The following is a 26625-nucleotide window of genomic DNA, read 5'->3' as shown; positions in this document are numbered from 1 at the left end:
GCCTCTGACTCTGACCCTCTCAATACATATCAGCAAGGAGGGGATATTGGACCAAATAAGTGCAGAACAATTGTCTTTACTATGGGTATACTAGGTCGTAGGCGCGTAAACACATCACAATGAGTACCATCTTTATGTTGTAACAAACAGGATCCTGTAGGTGCGCGATGCTTTGTCATGCCAACTCCTTCATACGTTAAGTCGGTCTGCAAATGGTTGACAAGTTTAAAAAAAAAGATAATGGGGTTTGGGATCAAGAAAAGTTTACCGCAATGTGCGGCAGCTTTTAAATTTACAGGGTCGCCCAGATAAAAGTAAATGCATGTTTTCCTAAACAGCGGCAAGTGCATTTGTCGCATAATCATGGCTGTGGTGGCTTTACAACATGATCAGCGACACTGGTAGTCATCAGTGATCCCTTGCTAACATTTACCGAGATAATTTTCGGTGAATTAAACCCCATTCTAAGATTTTCACAACAGTCAGCTCACATTCACTTGAAATGAGAAGTCATTCCTCCGCGGGAAAACAGTTTTGAAGCTACCAAATATTAAAAAGTTGTTTTTTACTTGAACATCAAGGATACAAATTCAAGTGTCCGAAATCCAGGGAGAAATCAGGCTTTTATTAAATTAGGCTAATTAGGCTTTTATTAGGCTTTTATTAAATTTGATTTTATTAAATTAGGCTACGTCAACCTTTTTGGCTGAGCTCCTAAACCGATTTAAAGGGAGTGCTCCACATTGATATGAAGTTTTGAACGGAAACAGTCATCTTGAAGACCTTTGGGTGCTGTTAACAATCCTGCCCTTCCTAAGACCTAAGACCTTTTGGTTGCTGAGCTACGCGCCAGTGAAAATGGGGAAATGTATACCGGGGAGAGTATTTCAAAGTCATCTTGGCATCCATGACATCATAATACTATCATTTAAATCCTGCCATTCCATAACTCATGCGGCGATTAAGGCCGATAAAAATATCATTGTTGAGGCACTCATATTTGACGTTCGTGAACGTGATTTCCGGATGTAACGGCCGTCAACTGGCTCTCGATCAATGTTATGCAAGGTACGATGGCGCAATCAAAACATGACGTATTCAGAAGCATATTTACTTAATAGAGAATTGTGCTGTTGGAGCAGTCTTTTCCACTTAAAAAGTATACCATAGTTCTAAGTGAGCTTGTTTCATCATATCTGATGCTTGCTTCGATATCTTCAAATGTGAAACATTCCCTTGAAAAAGGCACTCCTGGTCCACAGTGACCCAACAAGCCCACACGCAAGTGTCGGGTCTCCACGGAACGCACCGTTTTGCCGAGGCGCCGAGGGCTGGTGCGCGCAGGGCAAAGCCGGCCTGCACCGGCCGGCCGTCGGCGTCGGTCAGCGCCAGCTCGGCCGGCCGCCGCGTCTGCAGGAAGGTCGGCTGCGGACTCTGGGCCGAAAGCCGATGCCACGGCTTGGCGCGTGTCACCTGCCGCCGGGCCATGACGGGCATGACGTGCACTGTACACCAGCATCACGCAGAGGAGGGAAAAGCAGACGGGGCACTCCGCACACAGCACCACACAGATGCCGCTACAGCGGACAGCGGGCAGGACAGGAGACGGGCCACCTTGGGGACAACAACTGGAAACGCCACACAGCGGAGAGGGGAGCCGATGGATGGCTCCCCTGACCACACCACACAGCCGTCGCCACAGCGGAGGGGGGAGCCGATGGATGGCTCCCCTGACCACACCACACAGCCGTCGCCACAGCGGAGGGGGGAGCCGATGGATGGCTCCCCTGACCACACCACACAGCCGTCGCCACAGCGGAGAGGGGAGCCGATGGATGGCTCCCCTGACCACACCACACAGCCGTCGCCACAGCGGAGGGGGGGAGCCGATGGATGGCTCCCCTGACCACACCACACAGCCGTCGCCACAGCGGGCAGTGGAGGAGGCGCACCAGCAGAAAGGCACTTCGCTGCGGGGAGTGCACAGCGGACAGAACGGTTTGCTCTCCAGGTCCCGCTCTGCAGATGGCGCCTTGCGAGCAACGGTTCCGACTGGATCCAGCGCCACATGGAGGAAATCGGGCCCACCTGGCCGTCGGCGCAGAGCTTCAGTCCGCGGCCTTGACAGAAGTCGGTGACGAGCGGCAGACGGGCGGGTCCACGGGCGCCGAGTAGTGTCGAGAGCCGCGACCACAGCACGTCCTCGGCCAGCGCGAACCGGTCGGCGCCGAGCCGCTCGTGTGTCCATCCGGGGGCGAACAGCGCCGTCGAGAGACCCAGCCAGCGCGACTCGGCCACCGGCTGCCGGCGACGCATCGCGCGTCGGGCGAGGCGCGGTACACACACGGGGAGCGAGACACAGGGAACGTTATAAAGGGAGAGTGAAAGAGCGCACGGACGAGGGCAAACATAAAAAGGAGATGATGAAATCCATGATGTACGTGAAAACAGGCGATTCAAAGTGACGGGAAGATACTGCGGTAGGCTTAACAGCATGGCCGTTACAAAGCAACACAACACAGGATAGGATGATCACCACAGAGCGCGTCGCTTTTTGCTGTCTTCTTTGCGCCACTCGGACGTGCCGCAGCCCCAAGCGCCGCCCGTGACGAACACGCCGAGCATCTCCAGTCCAGCGAGCGTTCGGCGGCGCCCGCAGCTGACCGCGGGAGACGGTGCACCTGGATTACGTTGAATCCGCCGCCACCCAGCGAGCCACGGCCGAACATGTCGACGCCGGCGTACAGGTCGGCGCGGCGCCGGCCGGCCCGCTCGCCCGACGCCGCCAGCCGCTCCGGCGTCCAGCCGTAGTTGAGGAATATGCCATCACACAGATCGAAGTAGCACCTGCGAGCAGCATTCGGGTTGTTACGCTCGCACACGGCTTGGTTGCTGGTCCACCGGATATACGTCCTCCCTTGCTGGCAATGTTCACTGCGGCATCGCAACAGCCAAAAGGTACGCGACGTCCGATGAACCATCAGACCTAGTGCATATATTCAATTACTCGTCAGGAGTCATTACGAGAGAGGCCGCAGGCCAAGCGAGCATCCCGTCAACAAACCGGAATTTACGTGGCTTCAGCGCTCCGGCTCGGCTGGGCATGTCACGCCTTTTGCGGGCTTAAATCTTTGCAGCCTCTGGCCGTAATGTCTTTGAGTTTTCGTCTACAAGTGGCCCAGATCTTTAATCTTAAACCCTGAATCTCTTAACCTTGAAAGCCACTCAAGGTACTTCAATTCCAACCGTTTGATCAGACAGCATATTTGTACAGCGTCATAATGTCGCCACCGTTTTCACCTTTCGACCCATTAGACTGGAATACAAAATTGTCAAATCGAGGGAACAGGTGTAAAAAAGGTACTGAAAACGCAGGTCGGAGAAACAGGTGTAGATCTCGGCGCACGGGCATCGCAGCGGCGCGAGTCTCCGCTCGCTCGAGGTCATATCCACAGAACCATGCGCAGCAAAGAAGAGGCAGTTCGCGAGGACGACTCTACTGGAATTAAGTTAAATGTTGATGGAAAGTCTACGAATGTAACGATTTAGATGACTACATCTCAGCGGAGAGACAGCCAAGCCTCTGATGTATGTTCGATACATGATCGTACATTCTGCGGCTGAAAATGGGCGGAAGCAAAATCTCATACGGAAGGAGAATATAATACGGAAGCAAAATCTGATATGTTTGCATCCTGGCCATCTTTAGCTGTGAGCCGTTCCCGTTCACTTATATGCATAAATGGAACTGCGACAAAATCCACGCGCTCACCAGGATGGTTAAGGCTTGGCCGGCGGGCGTAGAAATAATTGCAATAAAAGTTTCTACGCTAAAGAGCTTCTTCAACAAGCATGCATATCACGTTGCCGAGATGTGCTGTAAACCATACTGCTGAATACTGTCACATGCTATTCCATTTTCATGGTTACATGCCAGATTACAACCAATGTCTCGGTCCAATGAACGACGTATGATGATAAAAATGACGATGATGCTTCCCGCAAACTCAGTTCTTTAAATCATGGCGTACCGTTTGGAAAAATCCTTCAGTCTTCGTTTGATCTGAATGTTTTGAATGGATGGTTACCTGGGATCAGACCTCATGCTAAACAGCGCTCATTCTGTAAACGTGAGCCGCAATGATCCACACAGCCCACCCCGCCATCCAACTTCATCTGATCTTCAGCTATGCTTAGGTCAGATGAGTCTTCCCTTGAGCTTAGTTTTTTCATGCCTTCTCTAAAACACCATTGGAAGGATTCATCAGTCTCTGTAAAAATATGAAGCCGCACCAAGCACCGCACGCACGCACGCTATCACGCACGCACGCACGCACGCACATTATGTATATGCGTGCGTGCGTGCGTGCGTGCGTGCGTGCGTGCGTGCGTGCGTGCGTGCGTGCGTGCGTGCGTGCGTGCGTGCGTGCGTGCGTGCGTGCGTGCGTGCGTGCGTGCGTGCGTGCGTGCGTGCGTGCGTGCGTGCGTGCGTGCGTGCGTGCGTGCGTGCGTGCGTGCGTGGTGTGTGTGTGTGTGTGTGTGTGTGTGTGTGTGTGTGTGTGACCCTTTACGATGCGCAAGGGACGATAGTTTCCCGATTACAAAATAGGGATCAGAAAATGAAATGGCCGAAATATAGTGAAATTCTGTGAGAGGGGAGGCACCAAGTTTCAAGTCACCCGGTTCGAGTTCCGTAGTGCAGGGTGGTCTCTCCCTTAATATACCCCTGGATTCGCCCCTCGTGGTACGCCTAAAAACTGTAAAACGTTGTTTGTAGCTTCCACTGTGCCTGCGGAGCATCCATGGGGGACCCGCGCAGCACGAAGCGGACTGCAAAGACGCGCTTGAATTTTACATTCATTCACAGATGTCTGTTGTCTAAAATACGGTGTGCTTCATTTCACCAGCACAGTACAGGAACCCGCTGAACCAACAGCTTAATAATTCAATTTTGTTACATCTCGGGGATATACACAAATAAACACAAACACTTCAATTTGAGATGTACTTCTAGTTTTCCAAACTTTAAATTATCTTTATTTCAAAGAACTGTTTTTTTCAAAGAACTGTGTTAAGTATTGAGCGCCAAGTTCCACATTGTGGAAGTTCCGTTTAGTATTCTGGGCGCCCAGCCCACTATTGCGGAAGCCCGGCCCAACATTGGCCGGGGGGGGGGGCGGGGTAAGGGGGTAGATCAGCATTGGGGAGCTGGATTTTGTTGGGGAGCATGGCCCCATTGAGATAAGAAGTTCCACCCCTTTTGGGTGGCATATTTCTGTAGCGTCGTAATGTGGTCACTGTTTTCCGTTTCGACTGACATAGGCAACGTGAAGCCGCCAAACAGACAAATGGGTTTACAGAAGCGCGGAATACGCAGGTCGGAAACGAGTGCAGATCTCGTCACCACTTGTCGTGTAGAACGTGCCGCAAAGTGTGTTTAAAATTTCAAACATTGCCGGTGAAGTCACTTATATACTTTCAGGGGGGGGGGGGGCTGAGCTTCCCCCTCCCCATAATGCTCATCTGAGCCCTTCAATGTATATGAGCAAAGAGGGATTACTAGACCATATAAGAAAAGAACGATCATCAAATCTTGATGTACGAAGTAAAAGGTTCCTATGAGCACATCATTATCAGTCTCATGTTAATTTTGTACCAAGAATGTCCTGTATGTGCCTAATGTTTTTGTCACGTGAACTGCTTTAACTGATCAGCTAGTCCGCAAATGTTACTAATTTTTTTCCTAAAAAAAAAAAACGCCTGGATTGGGATGGAGAACAATGAACTGCAGCATGCGCCAGCGTTTGAAAGTACGGGGGGCGGGGCGATTCATGTTAACGCATGTTCTCCCCAACAGTGGCTAGTATATTTGTTACATAACCGTGGCTGTTGCGGTTACGCAACAGGATCAGAGAAAGCGACGGTCATCAGCGATCCCATACTGAGGTATATGAAGTTTTCTTTTTTCTGAATCATTCTAAGCTTTTCACAAAAGCGTTGTTCAAATTTACTTGAAATGCAAATTTCTTCATCCGCAGAAACACAGCTTCGATTCCACGAAACATTGAAAGGTTTGATTTATTTCACCATCAGCATCAAGTGGACGACATCCAGGACAAAATCAAGCTTTGGACGCAGGTTATGCCGATATCTATTACCCTGGATTCGGTCAACCTCTTCGGCTGGGACCACCCAACCGATTGTAGAACGTGAAGTGACGTGACGTGATTTTAGAAGTTAGCTGAACTCCCAGTGAAATGACACATGTAAACTATACACAGATTACGTAGGAGTTCCTGCCGCAATCAAAAGACCAGATGACTGAAGGTCCAGGCCATAAAATACCAGAAAATCAAACGTCACATACGAACACCTTGCGCATCGCGTTATGCCGGCCTTCTATAATACAACACAAGGTCCAAATAAGCGGGCATGCTTAGGGGATTACGCTAAACTGTGATATTTTCCCAAATAACATTCAGGTGTGATGGCCGAAAGGCCGGCGATTTCGACGTGGGTTTCGAACCCCAGTCGCACCATGGCCCCTTGGCGCTAATATGGCCTTTGCACTTGCTAGCTCTCCATGAAAGGGGTGTGCGACCACGTGCGTCGCGTTCTCTTTTGTAAAAAAGCCGACAGGATTGTGGGGCAGGAAGAAGTCGACCCTCGCCCCCCTTTCTTCTTCTTCATATCCTGGTGGAGTTTGATGTGCGGGTGGCAGGAAAGGGATTTGCGTGCAATCACTTATCATTTTGCTTAATTTTCTTCAAGAGCGGTCAACATCGGGTTACTAGCATTCCGAAAGGTTTTGAAAAATTGTCATATTGTGGCGTAGCACCGAAAGCGGGGTTATACCGCCCTTCGCTTCCCGGTACAGTCTGTCCGAGTGTACCAATGGTTGCGGTCGCCTGACGTTTAGAAACCCCAAATTTGCAGGAAAAGTAGCCTGTGTGTTCTCCATCGGGTAAAAATTGTCCCTATGACCCAGGTCACGTCGTTCTGACTCGACGTGGGTGGAACGTCTCGACATTTCCCACTTTCCTTTCTTTAGATTTGCCCCCGTTTTCTTTTCAGTGTTCCAGATCTGAAATTTCAGGCGATATCGAAGTTCCTACTGCATCATATGACCACGGATATCCTGAAACTTTGAAGCATACCAAAGCCAGTTTACCTTCGAGGCATATTGCCTTCTTACAACCGATCCAGGGCTAATTAAGAAACCATCATCCTATCCTTTACACGGCAGAGACCGTTCGTTCATTTATCTTTCATTTCTTCTCATTGAATCATGCTGTGAAAACTAACCAGTAACTAAGCAGCGTTTCTTCTCACGACACGGCTCATTCACCGAGAAACCTAACTGCAGGACAGATCCCAAACGACTCCTGCACTGCTGGACCCGTTACTGCACGCTTCATGTGCCCTAACGACTGCATCCACTACAAAGAAGCCACACCTCATCCCTTCCGGTGACACCTGAGCAGTACATACAGGTGTCATCTGTACCGAGAACACTTTCTAATGGCCTGTTTTTTCCTACTGCTTCTTTTCTCTTCTGCTGTAGCTCGCTTTTGCTTTTTGCAAGGCGTTAACTGGTTTTTTCGCTTAGGCATTCTCTTCCAGCCACCATTTTACAGGATAGCTGGTCATTATGAGGGATGTGCCTCTCTGTTTCCGACAATTTTGGTCTTTTGGGGACACAAAGACTATTGGAAGAGGGAGTATGTCACCTATTGGACTGTAAGGTGACGGTGTAGCCGGGGTGTCAAACCACACCGAAGTTGCCACGGTGCCACGTTGTGCCGCTGCTACCGACGTGGCGTGCCGCGATCGTGTCGGTGCTGCCAGGGCGCCGTGCTGTGCCGATAGGCTGCAGGACATGTGAACAGTGTGATGGTATGGTCACGATGTCTACGCCGTGTTTCCGCGCTAGGGCGATGACGTCCAGACTGACATGGCTGCTATGGTTGTTCATAACCAGCAAAACCCTTCTATCAGCCGCGGGAGCGGCATGCTCGACGAAGTGCCAGAACCACTGTACAAAAAGTCCGAGGCTGATCCAGCCGTTGTCGCTACGGCGCATATGGTTCCAACGGGAGTGTCCTTGGTTAGTGCCGGGTTCTTCTTTTTCTCCCACCGAAGATCATCACTGGTGGGACAGTCACGCTCGACGCGCTGATGCACCCCACAATCGTCGTCAGCTTGCCCCGTTCTGCTGTCGTAACTTGGCTGACCTTGCGTTGTCCTCTTTCAGCCAGCACTTTCGGAATTTCAGGCACAGATTTCAGGCCAGTTTCATCAACACTGTACACCTTATGATGGGGGTACAGTCCATGCTCTGATATTGCGCACGTCAGGTTGTCGTAGAATTTTCCCATGTTGTTCTTGTCGACGCCTTCCAGTCTTGCCAACTGTGGCCTTGGGCTTTTCTGGGCGAAATTTTCGGATGCCTTTTTAAAAAGCCAGTCTGAGCCAGCCAGTCTGGGCCAGCGCACTTCTTCTGGTGATTGAAGGGCTGCTTTATCCTCTGTCTTTCGGCGTATTCGTATGCAATCCTGGCCAACGTCTCTCTCGATATACCGCAGTACATGCTGGGCAGGTACAGAATTCGCTGCTCCAATTCTCCTCAAAATGGTTGGACATGACTGTCTTTTTCCCGACGCATAGAGGGTCATCTGGTTCTAACGGGCCGTCGTCTTTTAGGCGATCCATGAAGGTTGAGCGGGGCACTCCAAACCTCTTATAGGCCTGCCGTATTTTCAGGCCCCTACGTACAGCTTTTACGGCATTCTTCATGGACTCTGGGGTCCGAGATCCTCGGTCAGATGTTCGAATGTAGTTTCGAGGCATTCTTGATAGGAAAAGGCTAGGTAATAGGTACAACCACAGGTGGTGCCATCAATTTTTGGGAGGGGGGAGGGGACGAGACCGTAAAAATCATCACCACACTTGAATGCAAAATGGATGATAAATCACGCGTTTAATAACCGGTATTCCCGTAAATGATCAATGTGGTGCAAATTCCCCATGCGCTATGAGTTGCACCGCCGCAAGGCATGGGTCCCGAAAGCCGGGTATAGAGGAAGTGGCCGAGGGCCACCACTTTCCGAAAATCTGGCATTGGCCCGGTGGAAATTGACTGGAAAGAAATAATCTAAACGAATATTTCACTTTCACTTCCACTTCCACTCCCTCACTTTCACTCCCTCTCACTTCAAACGAGGCAGGGCATCCGATTTCCATGCCGGTGTTTTTTTATCACAGAAACAAGAAACAGGGGAACCTTCCCCAAAATATGCCTGAAGAATTTATTTACTGCAAGCAGTTCAGCCCCAAAATCCGATTAAATCAGAGCGTCCCGGTGCCGTAACCCCCGCTTCGGCGTCACAGTCGAAAGGGCCGTTACCTGATGATGTGCAGTATCAAGTATTCTTGATATTGAGGTGGGCGATGCTTCCCAAAGGGCGATGCTGCCCCTCCCTCCCCTAAATGTGCCGATAGTTTGTAAACGACAATTAAATGGAATGTCCCATCTGTGGGGCGTATTTCAGAAACATGCACCAGTGGAACCTCAGGATTAGTTACATCTTATAAAAACACTGGGTAGTGCTGGAGCAGCACTGTCAATACATCATAAGGATATCACTTTTGATTATTTTATAGTCCAAATTGTGCTGTCAACGATTTGTAACAATGCGCTGCTTTCCTGCAGTACCGACCACCGTCGTCATGACAGCGACCATGCGCACCTCTACTGGCGCGAATAAAAGAAAGCCTGCGATTGGCCCAGCGGGCGAGGGCTTGTAGGGTTCCAGGGTCGGCTTTTTCAAATCGAAACTCGGGGCTGTTCAGGATTTCGAGAAAGCTGGTATTACTGATGAAATTGTACGCGTCCGGTGAAACAAGAAGTGAAAAAGTACAAAAGGGTGGGATAGCCCATTTAATTAAATATTTGAACACAAATGGATGAATTATAAACCGTAACTTTGCTGTTAAGTTGTTGACTCCTTTGAGGGATATGTTACCTAGCGTCGTTCTTGACGCTGACGTCAGGATATGTCAATGACGTGACATAAACACCAATGAACTTTTCAAACAGGGAGACATAGAAGTGTCACTTTGTACACTGGGGGGGGGGGGGGGGGGGGGGGCTGCCTCCCATCTCCAATGTTGACTTGAGCCTCTCGAATGCTCTTCTGAGCCCTTCCTTCAGGACGCCAATCAGCAAAAAGGAATACTGGGCGAAGGAAATGCAGTAAGTGCCTGGGCTGCCAGTACACTACGTACCTAAACGCAGCACTATCAATATGATCACCATATGTCATCATTGTCACTGCTGCACCGCCTTTAAATGCGAGGGCATTCCTCAATTTCAAAACAATTTTGGAGCCAAATAAACCATTTTCATTTAAATTTTGACATCCAGGAGCAAAAGAAAGTGGCCAAATTCAGATGGGAAATCAGTATTTGGGATAGGTTAGGTTAACTTTGTCGGCTCAGTTCGCTCCTGTCCACGTTTTTACAAGACTTTACCCTCGGGAGACAGAAGCTGCAAAGTTAAGAGAAAAAACAGGGCACTAGCAAAATCCCCATCGTTCGGCACTGGACGGTTTGGAATATGTCTTCAAGCATCTTAAATTTCACCTTGATATACAAAGAACATACCTGAAATAGGTTCTGGTACACCCAACCAACTTCAGGAAAAACAAAAAGGTGAGAGAGAGAAAGCGCCACTCACTCGTTCTGTTCGTTGAGCTGGTCCTGCCAGCGGAGCTCGCCGTCACGGGTCACTGAGTCATACCAGATGACACGCGAGTGCTCAATCTCCTGGTGCATGCGGCTCGTGAGTTGGGCTACCAAGTGCCGTAGCAAGGGCAGCTGTTGGAGAGAACACACAAGGCGCTTCAGACTACAAACAGAGAACGGCCACTCTCACTGGCCAGGGCTTGGGCGTGCCGTCGCAAGACGGACGGTCAGCGCGTGAGGAACGGCCACGGAGAAAGTCACCCCCGAAGCTCCGGCGGCAGCGGCAAGTTCCTGCTGTGTGCTCGCGAACTTCTGGGCGAGACGCACGCGATGTCAGCAACAGCTGTACTACCTGCGAACCGAATGTGTTGAAAGCGTACTCGGCTAGGCGAGAGACGCGACGCAGTCCATGAGGGCAAACACGCGATGCAGCCCGCAAACTTGGGGCGGCCGCTAGACCCGCCGTCGGCTGCTCGGCGGACCGCTTGCCTGTGCAGGATCGATAGCGTTCTCGATGTTGAGCAGCCACCCGTCCAGACCGTGGTGGCGGCTGACGGCCACGAGCCGCTCCACAACCACCTCCACCACTTCCTGCGAGCGCAGTAGCTGCTGACACGTCTCCTCGCCGGCCGCCGACTCGGTGATGATGGTCCCTGCCGGCAGGCCCGCGGTGATGATAGTCTCTGCGAGCAGACACGCTGGGGATGATGGTCCCTGCGGGCAGACCTGCTGGGGATGATGGTCCTTGCGGGCAGACCTGCTGGGGATGATGGTCCCTGCGAGCAGGCCTGATACTGATGATGGTCCCTGCGAGTAGACCCGCTGGTGATGATGGTCCAGACCCGGTGGTGGTGACGGTTCCCGTGGAGGGAGCCAAGGATGATGATGTTCCCTGCCGACGGACCCAAGGATTATGATGGTTCCTGCAGGTAGATCCGGTGGTGATGATGGCCCCGCGGATGGAGCCAAGGATGATGATGGCCACTGCTAACGGACCCAAGGATGATGATGGTCCCCACGGAAAGACCCGGCGGTGATGATGGCCCGTGGAGGCGTGGACGGGTCCAAGGATGATGACGGTCTCTGTCAAAAACCCGGAGGAGATGATGCAGCTTGAACGCAGCGGGCGATGGTCTCTGCGCACAGACTAAGCCGTGATGATTGCCCCTGTAGACAGGGCCACTGATGCTGATGGCCCCGACGCAGCATATTCCGACGTTGGTTTACGTACTAAGTTCGAGTAAATATCATATTGCAATGTACAGAAGATCAATATTGCCAGCGCATCGAATTAAAGATTGTTGGAGGGTGTGTATTTGCGAGCTCCGGGTGGTCGCCTCCATAATCTACGTTTTGGCATAAGTGAAGCTTGTGTAATGTAACTGAAACAAAGGCCGTCACTTATGGGAACGCCATCCGAACACCGATGTAACGCGTCGGTTCTGCTTCCGACGCAACAGGTGATATCAACTGCTTGTTGGGAACACGATGGGAAAGCCTTCCGTTATTGGCAACGGCTTCTAACGCGACGTCAGAAGACTGTCTAGAATAGTCCAGCCGCTTTGGAAGCACTGTTATCAGTCCTTCGCAATATCGCCCTTCAGGCTTTAGAGCTGTGGTCACTTGTATGAAAGAGCAGATCATTACAGTTTTCGGCAGTTTAAATCTAGGGATGGCCCTCCTCAGGGACCAAACAATTGCTTTACTTTCCTACGGCTACGGAAGTTGTTAAGTACATTTGCGAGGAATATCATGCATATAGATAAGACAGTAGTAATAGCCTTATACCTCTTAGAAAAACCAAGAGAATGAAGAGATAAATGTGTTGATATTTCGGCAACATGCCTTTATCGAAACGAATGGCGGAAGTAAATAAATCTACCTACCCCTTTTAATATCAAAAGCACATAAATTTAGTTCTGCTAATCGTTTCGATAAAGGCATGATGCCAAAACATCGACGCATCTATCTCTCCATTATCCCGGTTTTCTACGAGGAATAAGGCTATGGCTACTACCTACGGCTACGGCTCGATCATGACTGCGGTATTGTGTCTAGTTGCTCCAGGTACAGATCCATCGCGCGCTATGCACTGGCACCGCCTAGACAGCCTAGATGCCATACTCACCGTAGATGGGCACACCATGCGTATGGGCTGCATCCACCCAGCCGCAGGGTGGAACGGTCACAAACTGATGGCTGAAGTAGACAAATTCGTCGATTCGCGACCAGTGATAAAAGGTGTACGCAGAAGAGTCGTCGTGACCGTCGTGAAACCTGAAACCACGGCAAAACAGCTCACATACTATGATATGACCCCGCTCCGTGCTGAATTCTACATAAAAGCACGGTACAAGTTTATCTTTTCAAATCAGCTTTTAGCACTGCATAAGACTTGCTGTCCCCCATACATTTATAATCTAGAGCTTGAGAAATCGGCTCCTTCATAGTTTGGGCGAAGATTATGCTGTAGAGTGGAAGCACATCACATATTTCCTTGCTTCACTAGAGCCAGGATCATGTCTAAAATGCTTAGACAGCACCTACGAGACGTCGTATCTTCAACTTGATTGCCTTACTGAATGATATCTTTCTTTGTCGCTGCCGCCCAAATTTGTCTCAACACGACACTGATTCCGGCATCTCCGGTGCGTTTACACTCCCTTCACGGTCATGATTTTTCCTCTACTTTAATATGTCAAGTGACGTCGCAGTGATCTTTGGAATGCTGCCCAGTCTTGTGTATGCCAACAATCATAACGCACAGGGCATCTTTTGAGTCTGATCGTCCACCCCGATATCACCAGTCGAAACATGCTTAGAACACCGCAGTGAGATTCATATGTTGGAAACATTTTAGCTATCTATGGAGAACACTGCTGTCACCGTACTCACAGCAGGAGCCTGGCATTAATCAGGACTGGGCCTCTGGTATCGCTGCCTTTCCCACCCACAGCCTCGTTGTGATGCGCATTATATTTTGCGATGTTTCGAGCTTTGCCTTGCTAAACAAGCATCATGCATATCTTTCTTTTCTAAATAAGCTGTCCAATAATACAACGCCAACAGAATGGCTGGAGATGATACGGGGTTCAGGGCGGAGGGGGGGGGGGGGGGAGGGGTACAGGGAGTCCGGACCCTGAGCTTCGGAATACCCGAAAAAGGATACATAGGCCCCTTGGGAGGGCTCTTCGGCCCGCGAAACGCGAAGAACAAATGACAGCACAGCATGATGATAAAAATATTCCTTGTCAAAGCGTAAGTTCAGATCGCAGCAAATCACCCCTTTGGGATGCTCAAAATAACCCATCTGGAAACCGGGAGCCCCTCTGACTGTTTAGTGGGTCTTTTGTGTCCATCAAGTGCCCTTCAGTCGTTTCAGGCTCCTTATCGCTACTTAAGGCCCTCTGGACTTCCAAATTCCCTTCAAGACATCAATGGGGCATCTGGACTGCCCAGTAGGGCATGCCATCAGTAACAAAAGCAAGTGAGACAAAAAAACTATTTGGCGCAGGAGTCCAAAATATACGGCATAGCGAAAGTTCTTTCCAAAAACTTTAATTCGTTGGGCGCGAGTCGATCAAATAATCGCCGTTAACCAAACCCGGCGTTGCAGTCACCCCATGCTGGGCGGCGTCCGCCGCCGCAGGTAACACCAAGCTGCGGGCGGCAAGCGGCACAAAATACCTTTGAGTATAGAAACGATGCTACTGAGCGCTCCTTAAGCCGTCGTACGAGAATGTCCCGGTCTAAGGTCTAATATGCGGATCAGACATTGCCCGATTGATTGCCATTTGGCGGAAACTTTATGTGTTGTTGAGTATGAATTCGTACGAATATGCTGGTCAGTATTGGTTTAGACTTTCGCTACTCTAAGACAACTCGCATGATGCAAACAAAACTATGTATAACATATGACTCAGAATGTGTTGTCTGCTGTACGACCTAATACATACAGCAAGTTCTGCAGCCTGTACCACGGACGCAGAAACGGGGGAGGGGGCGGTAGGCTCACACCATGCACATCTTGCTCCTTGCCGAGCCTGTGTATTCGATGCACCGGCCCAAACAGCAACTGCTAACAGGCTGGAAACGCAAAACGCGTGTTGGCAGAGATCGCACAGTAGCAGAAATACATTCGCAGCTGGGCTCCACATACTGCCGAAGCTCCAGCTCCAGCCACAGACGTTCTCGGCAGTACGGCGCTGCGTCGCACTCCTAGTGTGAACCAGATAGGGCAATATGGCCAGCGGTGCCTGCACTTTGTTCCGCAGCTCGCAGTCGCTGAGGTATCGCAGTGGAGGCTGTGTGACTGGTCCGTGCCAGGGAATCAGTTCGGTGTACCTCACGGCCTCGACGTTTACCGCTGAGATGGTGAAGACCCTGGGCTGAAGAAGACCCTCGGTTTGCTGCTCACGAGCGGCGCAACGATCGGAACCGCCTGTTCGCGGATCATGTGGTTCTCATCGCTGCGGCAGGGCGCGGAGCAGCGCAATGCTCCGGAACAAGTTGCGTAAGCCAAAGTCGCAGCCGCTGTTTTACCGGATGGCGGACCATACCGGCACATAGTGGCCGACGACGCACTGGACGAGGTCCTTAAGAGCGCAGCTGGAGGTCTCGGTAGAGATGTGACCTAGGAGCAGACGAACGGCCAGTGTCAACCACCTGAAAACAAAAGCGAATATATTAGAACAATTCGCTAAACTAACCGTTAGATCATAAAAATATTGCGCCTCTTAAGTGTGTGTAATTATGTCGATATCCGGAGTCCTTAAATGTGACAGAAAACTTATCAACAAATATGCTAGTACGCATGAACCAACCAGCAAATGATGCGACGTACTACGGCACAAGGTATGATAAGAGTAAATGCTCAACAGTGAGCACATGCAACATCAATTGATACTTGATGAACTTTAACCACTCATTGCTATAACTTCGAAGATAATGCGTTCCCATATTTACCTGACATGATCGATGGTCCGATTCGCCACTGGGCTGCCACGTTTCGGACAGAGCCGTTTTGAACGCCGGAGGCCAGAAAGTACAGCAGCTGCTGGTTGCTGCTCAGCTGCTGAATCAGGTCGACCGGCAGGATTGGCACGTGCCCCGACACAGGCTTGAATGCCACAACGTCCCTCTCCCAGACCTCTCCGGCACAGGTCTTGCCGATGGGTCCAGACAAATTTCGATCCCGTGACGGTGCCGTCCAAGCTCAGCAACAGATGGAGGAGGTTCAGCTCATTGCCGTGCAGCTGGCAGATGAACCAGTGTACGGGTGATTCGGTGGCCAGCTCAAACAGCCGGTCGTCTATCCTTTCGGTGTTGACGGCCGTGCCATCGCATCTGAGCACATTGATGTGACATTTGCGCTGCGGGCTCACGAAGTGTAACTCGTTGAGCAAGTGCAGGGCGCGGCCGAACTCGGACGTAAAATGAGTCACGTAGCGGCTGCCTAGCTCAGTGATGACAACCGCGTGTTTTCGACGGCATTCATTTGGCTCCGCGTGGTTCATGTAGCTCCTGCCTTCGCGCCCATCGGAGCAGAGGATGGTCAAACCTGAATCGTGGATTGCTTCAAAATTTTAAGAAGCCCTCTCCTTTCTCGCTCTGTATCTGGCGCAGCATATCTTCTTAGGATCTATGGTATTTGATTTCAAGCAGCCAGACCGTCTCCCCCGTCTTGTTGAAAGGCGTTGACGATAGCAGCAACAGCTGCCTGGTTCGGGCCATCGAGCCACCTTCTACCAGATACGGAACCATGTAAGAATCCCTGCTCTCGGCTGACTCGCCAGCGCTGAGACCACTTGGTCCCGGAGCAGGCTAGGGGACAGCACTAGCAGCCAGCGCTGGCTCAGCAGGCGGCGCGGGCTCAGTAGTCTGCGGGGAAGGCGACTCAGGTTCAGCAGCAGACACCGTCTCACTGTCGGCCGAGCCACGACGCTCCTGGAGATGTCTAGCCATCCTCCGCACCTCACGAGCCTCCCTGGTCACAGTCGTATCCCGGTGATATGACCCCAGGGTGAGCTTCTGGTGCCTGCACTGGTCCTTCATGGCAACCTCCTCCTGATACACTGTTAAGGCAACTGGGCATGGAAAGCTGCACTGAGGCTTGCATTTACATTTCGCGACGTCAAGAAGCTTGTTGAATTTCACGGTGTCTTCCTTTCTTTGATTTCTTGCTGATAGCTCTGTTGAGATGGTATCAATCCCTCTCGATCAATTTTGTCACATATTCTAGATTATGAACAGGGATCGCTTCGTTGGTTCACAGTACCCCGAGTTCTGCCGTCGCGGTCTTGAAGTGGAATTAAAGAGATTCCTCTTCGATTCGCTCAGCCACCTGATGTAGCTCAATGCTCTCCCGTAGTCGACAGTTGGTGGTGGGACAGTAGAGCCGGGTGGCTTATCACAAAATGTTTTGTGCGCGACCGTGTAGCCTTCGGCATGCTTATGCAAGTAATTGTTGGAAAGAAATGTTTCAGCACCGGCAAAACTAAACTAATAAAACCAAACAACTTTTTGCCACGCAAAAAGCACATAAATTCCAAGCCAACATCACAATGATGCGTTAGCAATAACAAACTTGAACCTAACCCGGCCTGCTGGAGCAATCTCATAACTGCACAGCTCCGGGTTGCACCAAAAATTAATGTTTTTTACTAAAAAGTAGGCTTAAGAGCTGTTTGGCAATGTTTTGCTGGTGCTCATTATATCTACTTCATACTTAACCCACCACGTACCAGGAGCGTGGAAAGTGGCAGCTTTGAGGCTTGTTGGAGGATGATCCCAGTGCGTAAAGTAGGTGGCGCAAGTATTGAATACGGTTTTCTTGGCCTATCAAAGAAAAACTGCTCTCGCCTCACGAATATCGACACTGGTGCGGTGCGACAGACCTGAATGTTAATCATTAATCCGTGTGCCAAAGAAAAACTTTGTCTCAGCTGATTACAAGAGATTCACCCAACTGCCCAGGGCCTACTTGGTCGCTCAAAGTCCTGTATGCTGAGGCCTCTCTGGTCTCTTATGAGCACTTTTAGTTGCTAAGAACCCTTCTGGCCATTGAGAGGCTTCTCCGACGACCGAGGAGCTCTACATACAAGAAAAGGCTACACACTTTTGAAAACAATGGTCCTCGACCGCGCCGCAAATACATTTAGGTAATTTCGTTCTTGTTTGGAACGCCTTTTCTTCGTTCGTTTCAGTGAGCACGCATTGCAAACCTGCTGTGTTTCTGGGGTACACTGCTCCAAGCTGTTATGTCTCTGAACGGAGGGCGACCCTTCCGATCCCGCTACAATTCTAACGTGTGGCAAACAAAAGTCGGTTACGTCCATGCCACGCGCAATCCGGTTTGATTGCAACAGAGTTACTACTTGAGCTGGCTCTTTCGTGATCAAATGGTTATCATGGTGCATGCATACTCGACGTTCAATGAGTTCAGCCACTCTCAGCCAGCCTAACCACCTCTGGACGGCACTGACGATGATCGTGCATTCGAGAGTTCGCTATCACTCTGGTCGAAAAATATTTTCGAACTCAGCACCTGTACAGTGCTCGCTGGCATTCAGCAGTGATGCAGCAAAACACATTAGGCAGCAATGGTGATTGAGGTGTTTGACGCATAGGGTTCTTTGGCATTAGATGACAATATAATAAAACAGCTGTAATCCCTGCGCACTTCTGCATTAGTCTATAAAGTTGTGATGTCCAGGTAAGAGTTTCACAAAAAATAGCACCCAGGTTATTGCAACTTTTTTAGCGAGCCTTGGTGGCGGAGGGGGCGGGGCAATGGGCTCACAGAGCCCTCCCCATCCGCCCACAAGTAAAACCATCGGATGTGTTCCTCTTCGTTTTATTATTCCTCTTATCCACTTAAACTTCAACAAAGGCCAGAACCGACCGGAAAATGCCATTCTGTCTGCATGTGTACGCCAAGAAACTGAAGGAGCCAGGCGTAAAATAACTACACAGAATACAAATTTTTCATTATTTTCAGATATTCGCCTTGCATGGGTTCAGTGGTTTCTTTGATAACTGAGAGCACTCAGGGCTTTCAGCGGATTTTTGACTCCATAGCGATAGGCATGAGTACTCCGTGAACGTAGATGGTAGATGAAAAAAACAAAGTCATGTACTGACGTTGCCAACCGATATTCGTCTAGTAATGATTAACTTACCCTCAAAATTGAATGATGAAAACAATACACTAGATAGTTCTGAACATGCGCGCTTGCAAGTCGCAGCGACAAAACCCCACGCTTGGCGTAGTAGTCTCCGTGGGCTGCACGGTGCCCCCCCCCCCCCCCCCTTCCTTGCCCAGCTTTAGGCGGTGACCAGCGGGCGAACGAGAACGATGACGTGTCTGAAAGAAGTGACATTTCAACGCTTTAGGGCAACCATTAGTAGGTTTAGAAGGCAGTCTAAACAAATATCTTACCTACATGATGTTTCAATTGCCAATGAGAACGAATAAGTATTCACAGCACTGCGAAATCGTGCTGAAATCCGGTGCGGAGCTGGAAAAGTAGATGCAAAATTATCATTTTCGTATTGCTATAACCTTTCAGCTGTTCAGAGGGTGACGTCAAAATCATACAGGTGTAACACACATCCCAGTCTAATCTTTGAGCGATACGAATTGATTTTCAAAGGCTTTTGGAAGGACCATTTCACAACGGTCGTTCTCGCGCGCTTAGTGTGGGCCGTGCGGTGTGATCTGCAGCGGCTAATGTCGCTCGGTTTGATGGAACCGCAGCCCCGGACCGGCGGTGTTCTTGCCCCCAAGATCGCGAGCACAGGTTCAAAACTGGTTATGTAGCTTGTTTTACTGGTCAATTCTGGAGAAGGATTGACGTTTTCAGGTGCCGTGGTCTGGTCTTGTGCATTTCTTACCTCATTTTGATTCACTCGATTGAATACTTATAAGGCCATTACCTTTTTCCGAGGGAGGAAAAACTTCCTATCAGTGTCTTTGATATTCTTTTGTCTCTTTTGTCTCGATGATGGATGTTCTGGTGTTTTGACATTTTGAACAATGCACTCATATATCATATATTTTTTCTCTCTAAAAATACAGGTATTAGATTTACATGCTAGAAACATGATGGTTCGTAAATCCGATTTCTTTCATTCAGCAACATATTCGTGTGTAATGTGCGTTGCGAGAACCCGATTCAGTTTCAAATTGTCTTCAACGAAGTCGACATCCTTGAAGATTTTAGCTCCGCCACGCGGGGTCGGTGTAAGCTGCAGATCACTTGCATTGATTTGAGCCACCTGTCTCTTGACTCAGACGCTTTCCACTTTGGATGTGGGTTAGACGGTGAAGAAATATGTGGTGGCGAATACGTCGCATGTTATATTCATTATGCGTCCACCACGGTGGTATAGTTCAGCGAAACAGGTTTGGGGCGCTAGTCGGAAAAAAATAGCTTGACCAGCCCCAAAATGTACTTAAACATATTTTCATCCGGGCTTGACCTACCTTTTTCTCAAAGTTTGGGAGCTGGAGTCTCACCTAGCTGTAGAGGAAGACTTTCAGACACATTTTCTTGCTCTGGCTCGGTGTGAGATGTTGTCACGGGGCATCATAATAATTTGTTTGGGCATCCATGGACGTAATGAAGTTTCGGTAACCGACGTGGGGTCGATGTTGTTTTGGCTTTACACGATGTTGGACGCGTATGGCTCAGAAGTTAATTGGGTAAGTCGATGTGCGTAGCTATAAGGGACTGCCACGGAAAACCCTGGTATGTGGACCAAGCCGGGCTTCAGGCCGCAATGCGGCACTCACGTCGGGCAAACGCCTAGTGTTGTTTTTCTGATCATTGTCGGATGATTACCGCTATAGGTTGAGTCGGGTCGTTTCGATCGTCAGGTTTATGTAATTGTTTCATTGAATATTCACTCAAAGTGGCGGTCAGCACTTTTCAAGAGTTCCTCCGAAAGTAGCAGTTATTAATTCGTCACGTTTTTGGCGTTAATTTTCGACGGATCTTCGCTTAACACGCGCCCGGGTGGCCGGCTGAATGCTCTTCGCTCGAGTTGGGGACGGGGTCAATTTGACCCATTGAAATCTAAAAAATTAAGGAAGCTAGAGGTGCCAAATTTACAGGGTGGGTCGCCCTGCATATGATCTCAGTTGAGTCAAAATTTGAAGTTCCTACATTGTGACGTTTGTGTCAAATGAGGCCAAACAACGTCAAACTCCAGATAAGTGTTCAAAGTGGTACCAGGCCCATTATGCAACCGCCATGACCCTACACAAGTGCTCTAAACAAAATGTCACTGATGTTTCTTTAAGGTCAGTAACCTTGTTTGACCCCTAGTAGTTCATGGTGATCAAAATCATACAAAATTGTTTTTATTTTTGCATTCGAATAAGCGTCGCGGATTACGCTGGCAGGGTGTTTTTTAAGCATAATGTTTGCCTTGATCATTTAGGTCCGTTGCCTACTCTGACTTTTAAAGAGAGTAGTCCACATTTTCATGGGGTTTTGAAATGAAAAAGCCATCTTGAGGGTCATTCGGTGCAGTTCAGAGCCCTGTCTTTCTCGAGACCTAGACCTCTTGTTTCTGAGGAGTTTAAATTTATGGGTCTAGGTTTAGGTTTCTTTTCTTAAGGTTTCTTGTTTTAGGACTAAGTCCCTCTAGTTTTAGGGGTTCTAAACGCGCTCACGAAGATATGCAGACTATGTTGAGGAAACTATTTTTAAGTCGGCCTGGCATCCATGGCGCCATAATAGTCATTCATATCTTGCCATTCCATTAGGCATGCGACGATCAATGCCAAGGAAAATATAGTTGTGGAGTCGTTCATATCTGGCGCTCGTGAGCATTTCCAGACATAACAGCCGTCAACTGGCTCTCAATTAATGTTATGCAAGTTACGATGATGTAAAGAAACAGTGACGTAGTGAAGAGCGTATTTACTAACCAGAGCAACTCTGTTGTTTAGTGGTTTTCACTTAAATGCATGCCAATTGTTCTATAAGTGAGCTTATTGTATCATATCTGATGTTTGCTTCAATTTCTTCCAACGTGGAACATTAACATTGAGAAGTCCATGCAAGATGTTTGTTACGGTCCCTGTTACTAATCAATTCGAAATGAGCACCAGAAAATTCTCCACAGCAAGCTCTCGAATAAACAAATAGGTTGCTTTTGACCTAAGTCTGACCTTTATACCTGACCCTGAGCCAATAAAACTTGTAATCCTAAATTTAAGTGTTCTGTTACCTAAGAAACTATCTCAGAGGGGTCTGACTTCGTCAAACACTCCGTTGTCGCATCAGATTGAACGAATCCCTAGAAACCGCTTTCGCTGACAGCCGCGGCCTGACTTTTACCTGTCATGGGTCAGTGACCTTACAAAGTACGTCTATTTCTTACGCCAGACAATCGCCACTCAACCGTCTGCTGCCAAACAAAGTTTGGCGTGGCTATGCTGAGTTATTCAGACATTTTTCCGTACGAGCCTTTGGGAGGTCAATTTAACTCATTCACGAACGCGTGTTCATTCTCCGAGAACACGTCTTGGCAGAACTTCGCAGTGGCCACAGACTGCCACAGTCTAAAGAAGTTGAAACATCGCTGAACATCGAAAACAATTCATGTAATAACCCGAAACTCGAACCAGGGTTAACAAGACGCATGACTCGTGCAATAAGAACGAGCAGAATGCAGTAAAAACAGAAAATGCTCCAGTACACACGGTGCGAATGCGGAGCTCTAAGAGTTTGACGAGCTCCGTCAGCTGCACTCAGTTGAAACCGACCTTGCAGTTTGTACTCTCGTTGTTCCTTTACCTGTGAAACAGTCACTAGAACCCTTAAAAATTCATACAATTCTAAATTATCACGTGTAATGTTTTGCTTGTGCCTAGGCTCCAGAAGATTGTGGGACAAACTAACCGTTGGGGGCCAACTTGAACCTGGGGAACGGGGGCAGTGGCCCACTTAAAAAAAAATCGTTAAAACAGAACCAAAGTAAAAAAAAAAAACACGGTACGACCGCGGACCTTTAAAAGTGTGAGAAACTCAGTCAGGTGCACTAAACTAAACATAACATCGCAGTTTTCACTTTCTCTGGGACTTTTATCACTGAAAAAAATAAGAAAAGCCTTCTTTAAGTTTGCTATGATTTCGAGCTCTTATTTGCAATGACCTGCATGTATTTAGGCTCCAGAAAGTTGGGGGGCCAGATCCGCAATGGGGAGGAGGGCCAGATAGGAACCTGGGAAGGGGGCCAGTGGCCCACCCAAAAGGATATAAATCAGCACCCGTAGCAGTGGTCATGTCGTGTACGAGTTTTTGAAGCATACATTTTGTCGTGTGGCACTCATATCGTATAGATGTCTTTGCATTAGAAGCAATGCTGCGTAAAAGTAAAGCCTGCATAGTTTTGCAATAAGGTAATGTCGTGTATAACTGATATCATAGAAATTCTGTCGGCAGGAGTTTTTGCTGTAACATTAATGTCGTGACACCGTTCCGAAGTATGCGTTATGTGAGCAGCCAGCAGGGCATTCGTTAAAAACGCACTAAACAAACCATTCCAGCCATGTTTTGCTGGATACGTGAACGTCGCATTCATGGTTTATTCCGCGGATGATCAAATTGATGGACACACATCACTTGTAAGGAAGTGGCCGACCGATCACAACTTAGGGCCATTTAGTACGTTTGGGTTGAAGCATATCTTTTGTGAGTAATCTCGCTTGTTACCATTTTAATTTAAGCGATATTTTCCTGGAATAATATATAGCATCTTGCTGTCAATGGGGACACTGATCAACTTCCCAATTTCTGGTATTACTATGAGCATTGACATGACATGGCACGTTTTGTAGCAGTTTCGTGTAGCACTATATAATTTATGTAATTATGTGCTCTTAGCTACGACTAGGAGTAAAACTTGCGAAGCGTAATATACCATACATCATCAAATGTACTATTGCCCAATAGTTGCCTTCAATATCGTATCTCTTGTCGCCACCTATCATTGAAATCGGTTTTGTAATAAAAGACTGGCTTTCCGGTGCCTCAATTCAAATTATTAAACATTCTCAACTAATCATGTCAACTGACCGCCCGAGTCAACACCGCCGGAACGGGGACTTAAAACCGACATATGAAGCAGATTCGTTAGTTCTCCGAAACCGTAGGTTCGATCGCTTGGAGCGTTCACCCGTTGATTCAGCGCAATGAATTGGGCAGGGGATGGCAATATTAAAACCTGACCTAGGGATCCCAAAAACGTGAATGAAAAATTTTCCACACAAAAGCAATTAACCTGGTCAATTAAATGATGCCATTTGTCTCGATAATAAATCAAACTTGATCAGATGATAAAACTGTCACTTACCTGTCGTCTGTGTAGCCACCTTTCATATCATGGCACATCAACAATCTGGGACTTGTGTTGGGGTCATTAATTGGCTTCCCATTTGCACCCAGCGAAATATACGCACGCTTATGTAGCTTGTCTGGAACATGGGTACGCGTTGGGTCCCAGCTGAAAAGCTCAGCCAAAGACGAAATAGGCTTACACTCCATCTGATTTTGTAGCTTAATCCTGAAAAACAGCGAACACCATTGTTAGCTGCCAGCAGTTTTAGAGGGACAGTTTTTGGCAAGTTTTGACAATGTTCAAAGGTTTTTTTTGCTCAAGTGCCAACGCCTGGATTGAGCTAATGAACAATTGGGTGCAATATGCGGCCGCTTATAACAGTACAGTGTGGCTAAGATATAGGTTACCGGATGTTTTCCCCATAGTGGCAAGTGTATTTGTCGTATAATCGTAGCTGTGGTGGTCAGGGGTGGATCCAGAGAGGTAGGGGTCGGGGGGGGGGGGGCCACGGGACCATGCCCTCCCTGGACCCCGAAGAGGCTTAGGCTTCAACGGGGCCCATAGCCGGCCGAAAAGACGCAGTTCTTAACACAGGAGACAACAAAATTGGACGTCTTTTGCCTTCCAGGTGGGCAAGAACACTCGCAAGCGAAAGTGAAGCGTCTACGACCGCACAAAATAGTTCTTCACTGAATTAGAGGGAGGTGGTTGGAAGATTTTAATGCTCAGTTCACTGTCCGGAGGCCCTACGCTGTTCCTGAGGCTTTACATGTCCACTAATAGGGTACATTTGATCGCGTAAGTCTTCCATGATACCATTGATTGTCTTATATTCGCTCGGAGGGTCCCGCGCGGTTATCACACAGTTATCAGGGCCCCATCTGCTGGCATACCGAGGCATTTTTGCCGATCAGGGGCCTTCCACGGATTCTTTCCATTCGCCCGAAAGGCTGTACACGCCATAGCTGGAGCCCATATGTTAACGTCCCGGAGTATTCTCGGTTGCTCAGGGGGCCCTTCACGTAGGTCTCTGTTAACCTACCGATACACTCACGATATGTTCATGGGCCATCTACATTGATCTAAGGCTCTTCCGAATAACACGCGCCAGGGTGGCCGGCTAGCTACCATTCGCCCGGGTGAGGGTATATTTGACCCCCCCGAGATCTCGGAAACTAAGAAAGCTAGACACACCAAATTTACAGAAAGCGTTGACCCGTACGTGAACTCACCCAGGTCAGAGTTTCAACTTCCTATGTCATGACCTTCAGCTCAAATAGGGTCAATAAGGTCAAATTCCAGGTTGGTATCTAACATGACCCCAGAACCTGAGCACCTGTTTCTAAGAAAAAGGTCACAAGCCCATTGAGATCAGTGACCTTGCTTGACCTTTTCAAGGACATGGTGACCAAAATCATAAAAGACTGCTCTGAGTTTTGCATTTGAAGGAGCGACAAAGATTACGCTCGGTAGTATGTTCCTAAACCAAAATGTCGACCCGGTTTCATCCCAGGTCAATGACCTTTTCTGACCTCTAAGAAGTCAATGGAAGGTGTATAATGCGGCTCCTGCTGCCAATAGATTCGAAATGAGCACCAGAATATATCCCACACAGCAAGCCCTACAATAATAAATCAGGTTAGTTTTGACCTTGGTCTGACCTTCATACCTGACCTTGGGTCAACGCAAGTTGCTCATTCAATATTTGTGGTGCCTAAGAAAGGATCTCAGAGATGTATGGCTTCGTCAAACAATCCGTTATTGTATCAGATTGGATGATTCCCTGGAAATCGCGTTCGCTGAAACCACGTCCTGACTTCGACCTGCCAGAAGTCAGCGACCTCACCAGGTACACCTAAATTTCTATGTCAAACGATCCGCTATTCAATGGTCTACAGCTATGCAAAATTTGGCGCAGCCTCACCGCGCCGTTCGGAAACCGTTCTAGAAAAACCTTTGGGGGTCAAGTTGCCCCCCCCCCCACCCGAGCGCGTGCTTAACTTTCACTCGCTCAGGGCCCTACGCTCTTGGCGAGGGGGGGGGGGCATCTGCTAACCTGCTTGGGCGCACTCAGTCGTTTGGAACTCTAAAAAGCGGATCCTGGATATGTCCTACTTGAATGGAGGGCCCTACGCACTCGTCCATCCGTAATTCGGCACACTGGATTGTTCGGGGGTAGCCTATACATTAGGTTTTGATAATTGAATGTAGTGTCCTACGCTTTTGACGGGATCCCACCTGCCAATCCGCACGGGCACGTTCCATTGCCCGAGGACCCTCCTCCGCATTGGGTCTGGGATAATTCCTATTTGAATGGAGGCTCTAAGCTCTTGCTAGGGGCCATATTCGTTAACCTGCTTGGGTACACTCGATTGTTCATGGCCCTTGCACGTAGGTCCTTGGGTTCTTCCTTTTTAATGTGGGTCCTACCGCAGTAGGGTCCTATCATCAGCTTACATGCCTAGGCACTCTTAATCGATCAAGGGCCTTCCACAGATTCTTCACATTCGCCTGGAAGGCTCCATA

The 26625-nt window shown here is 48.9% G+C and overlaps 1 protein-coding gene across 1 annotated transcript in view; it reads right to left on the bottom strand.

Annotated features, from left to right (window-relative positions):
* Positions 1-16710, bottom strand: part of LOC119112821 (cytosolic endo-beta-N-acetylglucosaminidase) — a 19256-nt gene extending 2546 nt beyond the window's left edge. Inside the window, exons 1-8 of the mRNA XM_037237108.1 lie at positions 16671-16710; positions 15091-15115; positions 12875-13023; positions 11236-11399; positions 10739-10878; positions 2682-2847; positions 2089-2301; positions 1310-1473 (exon numbers count right to left, since the gene is read on the bottom strand). Of these exons, the coding sequence (XP_037093003.1) occupies positions 1310-1473; positions 2089-2301; positions 2682-2847; positions 10739-10878; positions 11236-11399; positions 12875-13023; positions 15091-15115; positions 16671-16710 (1061 nt within the window). The remainder of the gene's footprint in view (positions 1-1309; positions 1474-2088; positions 2302-2681; positions 2848-10738; positions 10879-11235; positions 11400-12874; positions 13024-15090; positions 15116-16670) is intronic.
* Positions 16711-26625: the final 9915 nt, after the last annotated feature.

The sequence above is a fragment of the Pollicipes pollicipes genome, unplaced genomic scaffold, assembly GCF_011947565.3.
Source record: "Pollicipes pollicipes isolate AB1234 unplaced genomic scaffold, Ppol_2.1 Scaffold_7261;HRSCAF=8764_pilon_pilon_pilon, whole genome shotgun sequence".
NCBI classification, from domain to species: Eukaryota; Metazoa; Arthropoda; class Thecostraca; order Pollicipedomorpha; family Pollicipedidae; genus Pollicipes; species Pollicipes pollicipes.
Note: the sequence above shows the minus strand (reverse complement) of the source record. Positions and strands in the feature narration are given on the sequence as shown.